Below are 10125 nucleotides of genomic sequence, written 5' to 3' on the forward strand. Positions count from 1 at the left end.
CAACTCACTCAATAATTCTTTAGAATTTAATATTGCGCACAATCTTCTCTCTGCACCTTTTTGCAAAAATAATTTGAATACAACAATAATAATCATGAGTTAGGAATACATATATATATATATATATATATATATATATATATATATATATATATATATATATATATATATATATATATATATATATATTAATAAAATACACATGGGCCCACACACAGACATGCATACACCATTAACAACTTGGCCCACACACACAAGAAAATATATATATGTGCATAGAGATGTATGTGTTGTGTGATTCATATGATGTATTTTTTTATAGACAACTTGAGCCACACACAAATTAACATGCATATGCCATTAACAAAACCCTAAAATACTTTTTGGAATCTACTCAATTAGTTTAGCCAACACATGCTTATTACCTCATAACATTCGGCCTTTTGGGTGTGTTCTTTTTTAGATTCTTTATTGAATAATGGGCTAATATATGTATATATGATAAATAAATGATAGCAAGTGTATATAGAAATCACTTGATATATTTTATTTCACTACTTTTCTCTATTTTCATAATCACATATACTTACGACGTTTCATAGAGGGTATATATGCAAAATATATATACATATAAATAATGTCATATCATTGCATGGCATGGCATGCAAAACAGTTGGTTATGCTTTCCTTATCCAGCATTATTTTTGTACCTAACATGGCTTCTTAGGGAATAGAAAGAACAACTAATCAAAATAAGAATGATTAAGTGATGCACATACATACAAAGCACACCAGTTCATACTTAGCCCCTTGAAGAATAATAGTGATTTCAACAGGTCACTTGCCATGTGGATTAGATCTTGATTCCCATTTTTAAGTAGATGAATACTAATACCAACTTGGAGGCGCTGGAATACATATCTAGCCAAATATTTAAGACTTCTTAATATATATATATTTTTTTTTGGCAAAGAAGAGCTACAAGTAGCTAAGGAAAACAAAAACAAACTTAGAAGGAAAAGAGGGAAGCCGAGCAGATATCTTCGAGCCATCGAGGCCGGTCGCGACCTTGAGCAAAGAGAGGAACTTGAGGATTTGCAAGGCCATAGTGGGCAAGTCGATCAGGAACAAAATTAAGGTCGCGCGGGACGTGATCAAAGGAGAAATCATCCCAGGAATTGGCAAAGCGAATGATGGCTCTGACGACGGATGAGAGTCTCCAAGCAGTAAGATTGTTGAAGTTGTTTATAAGCTGGATGGCACGGCAGCAATCAGAGAAGAGCATGGTAGGAATCCAGTTGTTGGCAGAACAAAGCTCCAAAGCACGAAGAATGGCTCGCAATTCGGCTTCAAGGGGAGATGAGCAAAGCAAGTCACCAGCAGCACCTGCAAGCAGCACAACCATTTGATTAGTGTAAATAATAAATCCATAACCAGCCATACCTGTCAAAGCATCCCAAGCAGCATCAGTGGAGACAATAATGGAATAGTGGGGCCTGCGAGAGGAAATGAAATTTTTCATGCCAAGCAGAGCATTAGCATTGAAGTAGTCAAGCACTCTAGCCCAGGCCAAATGGGGGATTCGGTTGAAATTTGGGGGTTGATGGCGAAAGACTAGGAAACATCTGACAGTCCAGATTTGCCAAGCAGTGGTTGCAATAATGGCTCTGGCAAACAGAGCATTTATGTGAAGAGGGAAGCCAGAGGTGAGCCAAGAGCCATTTGCAAGCTGCGAAGAAGACATGTGTTGGAGGCCCAACCAACCGAGGATAGTGGTCCAACAGCTAGCAGAATAATGACATAACCAAATCAAATGATTTGCATTCTCAGAATGAATGCCACAGAAGTGACACAAAGTTGCAGGGCCAATGTTCAAATTATATAAATAATCCCCAGTGGGAAGTTTTCCATGTGCCAATTTCCAGAGAAACACCTTTGTTTTTGGGGCAACCTTAAGAGACCAAATGCGAGCCCAGCCAGGCCAAGCACAATGAAGAGGGTCTCCAGAATTAAGGAAGCCATAAACAGCAGCCGTAGTAGAAGGATGGTTAGAGCAAGGGCCCCAAACCCAATCATTTTTCACAGTAGTGTCAAAAACCACATTATTAAGCACAATACGAGTCAAATCAGTTCCAAAGAAATCAATGCAAGCTCTACGATTAAAAGTGCCATTAGAAACAAGAGAATTAACAGTAAGATTATCAATGGAGTGAATATTGAAGAAAGTTGGTTTGTGACTAAGCGGGAGGTCCAGGACCCATGGATCATCCCAAGCATTGGTGAGGCCAGGATTACAAACAGCAAGGTGAAAGTTGGGTTTAAGAATATTTAAAGTTTTTGAAATAGCTTTGTGGAAAATAGAAACACCAGGTAATGAAACATTATTCCAAATGTGCCAATTTTGATATTTATGAGTAAAAATAGAAACCCATACCTTGTCTTCCTTGTTGGCAATAGAAAAAATGTGTTTGGCAAGAAGAGCAAGTCTGACATTTCTAAGATTACGGAGGCCTAAACCCCCCTCAGCTTTATCAAGGGTAACAGAGTGCCAACCAATAGAGTGGAATCCAGAATCCTTGCCCTGCCTACCCCATTGAAATTTGCGAGCCAACTTGGAGATAGAATCCAGAATTGAGTCGGGAATATAAAATAAGGAAAGATAGTAAATAGGAAGGGAAAAGATATTAGAGTTGAGGAGGATGATACGACCGGCTTGGGATAAATGATTGAGATTCCAATTGTTGATAGAAGAAGCAGTTTTATAAACCAGATGTTGAAAATGATTCACTGAAAGACGAGAGGGAGCAATCGGGGCTCCCAAATAAGTGAAAGGGAAAGACCCAAGTTTAATGTTTAAAATGGCAGCTATAGAGTTTGAGACACGTTTACTGAACCAACTAGGCAGGTAAATTGCAGATTTGTTGAGGTTCGGCCTTTGCCCAGTAAGAGAACTATAGAGATTAAGGCAAAAAAGAATGTTTCTGGCTGAGATTCTAGAAGCCTTGGTAATAAGGATTAAGTCGTCAGCAAACATGAGGTGATTAACATTTTTAGGCAGAGAGGGATCAAAACCAGAGAGGAAGTTTGTGTGAAGAGCATGATTGAGGATCATAGAAAGATTTTGAGTGACCAGAAGGAAAAGAAGAGGTGAGATGGGATCTCCCTGTCTCACACCTCTAGAACTAGATATCCAACCACTAGGTTTGCCATTAATAAGGAAGGAGAAGGAGGCTGAGGATAGACAAGACCCAATCCAGCGGATCCAAATCTCAGGAAAGCACATTCTATGGAGGGTTGCAAGGATAGAATTCCATTCAACAGTATCAAAAGCTTTTTCAATATCTACCTTGATTAACATCCTAGGGGGGTTAAATCTCTCAGTTTCCAAAGAGTGAGCCATCTCTTGAACAGCAAGGATATTATCAAAGGTAGACTTACCCGCAAGAAAGCCAGACTGTTCATTGCCAATTAATTTAGGAAGAACTTTTTTGAGCCTTTCAGCTAAAATTTTTGTGATAATCTTATAACAAACGTTGCAAAGAGAAATATGACGAAAATCAGAAACTTTTTGAGGATGATCAATTTTGGGAATAAGAGCAACGTAGGTTTTACCCCAGGAATTAGGAATTTTAGCAGTCATAAAAAAGTGAGAGATAGCATTGAAAAGGTGTTCACCCAGGATATTCCAATAGAAAATGTAAAATTCAACATTAAAACCATCAGGACCGGGAGACTTACCTCGCGGCATAGACCTAAGGGTTCGGAAGACCTCCCCCTTGGTGACAGGCTTGACTAAGTCGTCCTTGTCATCGGACTCCAGCGAGGGAAAGTCATCAGGTAGGGAGGCAAACAAGTGATCCAAAGAGACAGAGGAGGTGGACGTCCAAAGATTGCGATAGAAATTCAGAAATTCATGCTCCAGATCATCAATAGAAGTAAGGATGTTACCAGCAGAGTCTCTGATGGAGTGAATTCTGGATTTGATCTGACGGATTTTGACACTACGGTGAAAGAGAGCAAAATTAGTATCGCCATGACAGAGCCAAAGCATTCTGGCACGCTGAGCCCAAAAAATAGTGTTTTGACGCAGGAGGGCAGAGAGCCTATTACGAAGAGCCCGGAGCCAGAAAGAATGCCAAGGGTCAGGCGAAGTGATATCTCGCTCCTCAACCTCTTTGATTTCCAATTCCAGGTTAGCAATCTCAGAATCAATTGGTCTCATACCTGTAGCCTTCCAAGAAAGAATGTTACGTTTAGCATTAAGAATACAGTGGTGAAAAGAATGCAAGGGGGAAGAGATGTCAATAGAATCAAAAGCTTTGACAATGTTATCATGACAACTATGATAATCAAGCAAAACATTATCAAACCGAAAAACAGTATTTTTAGAGGGAGTGTAAAGATTTGCAGTGAGCAAGAGTGGGGAATGATCTGAGCAGGCGCGCGGGAGATGCTGATTCACAATAGTAGCAAAAGAGGCCACCCAGTCATGGTTAGCAAGGAATCTGTCAAGTCTCGCCCACCGGCAGGCAAGTCCAGACTGATTATTGCACCAGGTGAAACGAGAGCCTACGAAACCAATGTCAACAAGATTATTATTATTAATAAAGGAATTAAAATAGGTGAATTTATAGGAATAAGATCTGTAACTTCCCCCCTTGAAGTCAAGATCAGACACGATAGCATTAAAATCTCCTGCAAGAATCCATGGCAGACGAGTATTGCTAAAGCCAGCAAGGGTGTTCCATAAGAGCTTTTGAGCAGCTAAAATCTGAGAGTTGTAAACAATCAAAAGGATCCAGGAGCCCTTAGAAGAAGAGATAACCAGGTTGAGGGACATGCGGGTAGCCGCAATCGGAGTAACCTGCCCAAGGCTTCGAGACCAAAGGGCGATGATACCCCCGGAGAAACCCTGTGCCGGGATAGCCGCCCACTCCCAAGTGCGAGCAAAATAACTACAAAAACGGTAACAACGATCAGAGTCAGTTTTTGTTTCAACAAGGCAGATGATAGTAGGTTTCAGGCGACGCATGAGGTCACGAATGCGATCAATAGTACGAGGGTTAGAAGCACCACGACAATTCCAACAGAGAATCTTAATATTAGTTCGCATAATCATAAAAAAAAACTAAGAGGAGAAGAACATAGAAGCAAGGGATTTAAGAGGTAGAAGTTGATCTCCCTTTTTTAGGGCGAGAGTTGTTCTTGGTGGGAGCGCGCCGAGCAAGGGCCTCCAGTTTTATATCTTTTTGATAGTTTGAGAGAAGCATATCATCATCTGGCTCAAAATGGGACCTAGAGTCATCAGAGCCCAGAGCAGAGCCGGAGTCACCAGGGTCGTCCATGCGGAGTTCTGGTTGAGGAGGGGGGAGGAGTGCCAGCTTTACCCTGTCAACCAAAGCGGAGTGATTAGGATTAGTATCTCCAAAAGGGACTGAGGAGAGAAGTAGAGGTTGGGTAGGTGAAGAGCGTGAAGGAGGGGGGGAGGAAGTGGGGCGAGATGATGTGAAAGGAGGCGACAGGGCAGTGGGAGTTCCAATGCCAATGTGAGTGGAGGAAATCCCCAAGCCATGATGCTCAACAGAAACAGGAGCCAAGGATAAGTCAGAGCAGTGAAAAGGTGGATCAACAGGGCCGCCCTTGTCAGAACTCTCCTCGGGACCCGAAGAGAGAGAAGAGCCACCCGCCTCGGGACGGAGAGATGCTCCCACAACAACGGCTGGGAATGATTCAACAGGATTTTTGTTTTTCTCGAGACGCGGAAAAGCAGAAGTGCTCGAGAAGTGGACCGTTGCAGCACCGCGGCGCGAGCGACCGCCACGTGTCGGGAAGGTCGAAGGCGGTTCCAAACTGTTGTGACACGTGTTTGGATCCTGGCCATCGTCCCCAACATGTCGGTCCGAACTGAGGAGACGGGCACCACTGCGACCCCTACCGCGGTTGCTGATACGGCGGCTCCGAGGTTTAAGCCAGACTCCGAAGTTTTGAGAATCATCATCCAGATTCAGCGGAGGATCCGGGACAATATTTTCAACCAGAATGGGAGGATCCGACCCTTCAGTAGCCACGCCAGAAGCCTGGCAATGATCATCAACCTCCATCTCCCGCTCGGGAAAGACGGTGGGCGATTATAGATCAGATGCCAAATTTCGGCTGCTAATAAAGGTACAGTTCGAGTCACCATGACCAACACGACCACAACTGAAACAAAAGACAGGCAATTTTTCATATAAAGCAATAATGAAGACTGAATTTTCACCATACTTAACCCATGTCCCCTTCTGCAAGGGGAGATCTAGGTCAATTTCCACACAAATACGAGCAAACTTTGAGCGAGAGAGTTGAAGAGTGTGCTCATCAATTTTGAGAACCCTTCCAAAATGAGAGGCAATGACATCCAGAATTTCGCCCTTCCAAAGTTCAATAGGGACATGATGAAGCTGGATCCAGATAGCTGCAGTCGAAAGTTTTTCAAATGCAGGCTGGAAAGATTCTCTCCATTCAAAGAGCTGAAGGATACGCCCATCAACGGTCCAAGGTCCATCCCAGAGGAGTTTAGCCTGCATATCAAGAGAACTACAGCGAACAAAGTAGAACCCATTAGGAAGATCGAAAATAGAAAAATCACCAAGTCCCTTCCAAGCATCCGACAACGCCAGCTTAGCTTGGTCAAGAGGGAGAGATTTTCCCAGAAATTTGGCGTGAAGCACGGTTTGCATGGAATCCCTGGCCGAGTGCCATTGATCACGATCAATGGTGATGCAGGATTTGACAGAGTTTTTCAAACGGTCAAAGTGGGGTTTCTGAAGGTGAAGGGGATTTTCAAAAGCAGGAGCAGAAGAGGAGGAGCTCACAACCTTAGACCAGGAAACTCCTGGCAGGGTAGCAGAGAAAGGGTTTAGATCAGGGGGTTTCGGCGGGGTTTTCAGCAGGGGTTTCGCAGGATGGAGCTTTCGGCTCATGTTGAAATTTGTTCTGATTTGTTGGAATATCTCTAACTAAACAGATATATATATATATTAAGTTAATCATAGTTGCAATGTATGTATGAAAACAAGAACAATGGAATTATATATTTTATTTGGGTTTAAATTTTCAGGTAAGTTATGGAGTGGATGTGTCACCGACACTGGATGAAAAGACTTCAAGGTGGCCAACTTCTGGTCACCGTTCTTGACTAAGGCTGAGGAAGTTGAACCGAATGGTTATTTTTTCCTCAGAAAAGTTATTATATATATATATAAATTAAATTTTAAAAATAAAATCCCCATTTGCATGAGGGAGAGGCGCTCAGGCGTCCAGCATTCATAAACCAAAAATAAAATTAATGACACTATTAATACTAACTCAGGTAGCATATTGAAAAATAAAAAAAAATGATTCTGATAACTTGGTGATGCAAATTAAAAGAAAAAATTTATGATCCAACCATAGAATAAAACTCAAACCACATAATATAATAAAAATATATAAAATACCATCAAGTAAATCCAAAAAAAAATATAACCATGTTATATATATATATATATAATGAGTCACCCATTAATATAAGAACAAACCCATCCATTAATCAAGGTGGGGGCCATTCGGCAGATGACAACTTCTATTTTCTTCTAATAAGCACAAACCCATCCATTAATCAAGGTGGGGTCATTTGTCAAATGACAACAATAAACAATCAACTAAAGAAGAAAACTCCAAACCCTTGCATTAAACAATCCACTTCCTAAACTATATATAAGACAAGGTAAATAAAATGAATATTGTAGCTTCTTCTTCATCATCTTAATGCTTCTCTTAGTTCTACCCCTAATTTCACATGGCCATGCCCATTTCTACTTTGGCAAAGAGAAGGTCACACATCTTCACTTCTTCTAGTCTAGACTACATGCTCTGAGGTTTCTAGGGAGGGTGGCATGCAAATAACAACACACTCTGAAAGCAAAATACAACCAATTAATACTGCAACTCAATCAAGGTGTCAACCATACAAACATTTTCGAAAGTAGTATATATATATATATATATATATATATATATATATATATGTATATAATAGTTTTTTTAAACCATACAAACATTTTGGTAAGTATTAAAAGTTCAAGAGACTCCAGGAACTCAAACAATTGAATGAGATACATGCAAAAGCTTCTCATTGTCATTAAAACAAACATATGATATGCATTGATTAATTTATAAGAACAAACAGAAGCATTCACTAACATTATGCACGAAAATAAGACATTTCAAATAGGAAACTAATGGACATCTCATGGATGATCATGTTTATCATCTCCAAGTTACTCTGAACATCCATTCATGCTTAAAAGACATAGATTATAATTACTCTAACCTGCCTTATTAGAAGCCTTGTCTTCTTTAAAACTTTTCCACACCAAAACCACAGTTCTGAGGCTTTTTAATGATGAGTGATGAACTATCTCCTCTAGCTGGCTAAGTAATGATGTAGGAGAAAAGCTTGCCACAGGATAAGTATTTGAATACTGAAAAAAAAAACAGTGAGATTCAAACAAAAGCAAGATCAAATGATAAAATTATAGTGAAGAAACTACCATAAAAGCATTCAAATCCGGATTAATGGAGTTTACTAGCTTTGAAGAGAAAATCTCATCTTCCTTCCTTTGCTTTAATCCTCTCCTAAATTGCTTGTTTTCTCTAAATCAAACCTTTGTCTTTTATGCAAGACAAATGGGAACTTGCAAGAATTATAACCATTCACCTTCCCTGAAAACAAATAACAAAAAAACAAAATCAAACAACTATAAAAATCAATTCCATCATAGATAGAGATCAACAAGAGTGAATCCAAGAAAACCAAAAACAAAAACAAATGAAAAACCCCAACCATTCTGCAGCGGAACATCAATCTGTGAGGGCGGAAGAGGAAGCATAATGCCTGATGCAGCAAGATCCAATGGTGATGACACCGGCGGAGATGAGGCTGGGGATCTGAAGGTGGTGAGGAGAAGGAGGAAGAAGGGAGGCAACCTTGAAGAGTTGAAGGCCTTGCTTGGATGGAGTGTGGGATGGGTTCATAAAGTAATGGAAAGGAAAGGAAGGGAAGGAAAATGAAGGGTTGAATACATACTTTGTTTTGGGGGGAGGGAAAGTAAAGTAAGGGTTGTTATCATTTTGTGTTTGGTTTGGAAGTAAAGGAAAGTAAGGTTATGTGTTATTATTACCAAAATACCCTTATATTGCTAAAAGCATAAGCATTTAGATTATTTTTAATTTTGTGGTTGCACAACTAATCAAAATTTTTGGTTTGGGCCTTTGTTATTCCAACATAAAATTTCTTTTTAAAAAAATCGACAAATGTAATAAAATTACTGTAGCACCAAAATACATAATAAAATTTATGTAGCACCAAAAAACTACACAAATGAGTACAACAATTTTCATAAAACCACAAAATAACCCATGCATAATGCACATAGTTTCCTCAAATTAAGCAACATACGAATTGCTCTAACATTGTAACCTAAATTTTTCATCAAAATAAATCACAACATTGTTTCCTTGCATGACACATTGCTTCAACATCTAAATAAACCATAACACATTGCATTTAAATTAAGCAACATACACATTACTCCAACATCTAAATAAACCATAACACATTGTTCTCAAATTAAGCAACATATAAGTTGCTCCAACATCTACATAAACCATAACAAATTGTTTTCTTGCATGAAATTAAATCACATTGCTCATCAAAATAAAGTCAAGTCAATGTTGATTTGGCAAGATAAATCAAAATACAAAATGTTCTTCAAAAGCATTCAATGTTGAACCACCATTTTGTGACAATCATCCACCAATCCCTACAAAAATAGGAAGAATTAGTAACTATATCTTACATTAATACAACAAAGATCATTTCATGTTGGCAAGTAATACTAACCTTCTATTTTAATTTTGTGGTTCATGATCATGGCCCATCGACCTTAACAATAGACTCTTTCGATGGTGACTCGGGCATTTAATCAAAGCTTCCAACAATGGTACATCTTTTGCAAGTAATAGATAAGCATCGGTTAGAATTGGTTGTGAGAGTCCTAAATCGGAAAACATGCCCCATATATCATAATCTTTGTATGGATT

General features: G+C 39.4%; 1 protein-coding gene across 1 annotated transcript; it reads right to left on the minus strand.

Moving 5' to 3' along the window:
* Nucleotides 1–6128: 6128 nt before the first annotated feature.
* Nucleotides 6129–6962, minus strand: LOC120271528. Its single transcript, XM_039278217.1, has one exon. The coding sequence runs from the start codon at nt 6960–6962 to the stop codon at nt 6129–6131; it is 834 nt and encodes a 277-aa protein (XP_039134151.1).
* Between the last annotated feature and the right edge of the window lie 3163 nt (nt 6963–10125).

The sequence above is a fragment of the Dioscorea cayenensis genome, chromosome 11 (assembly GCF_009730915.1).
Source record: "Dioscorea cayenensis subsp. rotundata cultivar TDr96_F1 chromosome 11, TDr96_F1_v2_PseudoChromosome.rev07_lg8_w22 25.fasta, whole genome shotgun sequence".
NCBI classification, from domain to species: Eukaryota; Viridiplantae; Streptophyta; class Magnoliopsida; order Dioscoreales; family Dioscoreaceae; genus Dioscorea; species Dioscorea cayenensis.

Excerpts from the sequence above, each read along its gene's own strand:
- LOC120271528 (XM_039278217.1), bottom strand. The coding sequence starts at position 6,962 with ATGAGCCGAAAGCTCCATCCTGCGAAACCCCTGCTGAAAACCCCGCCG.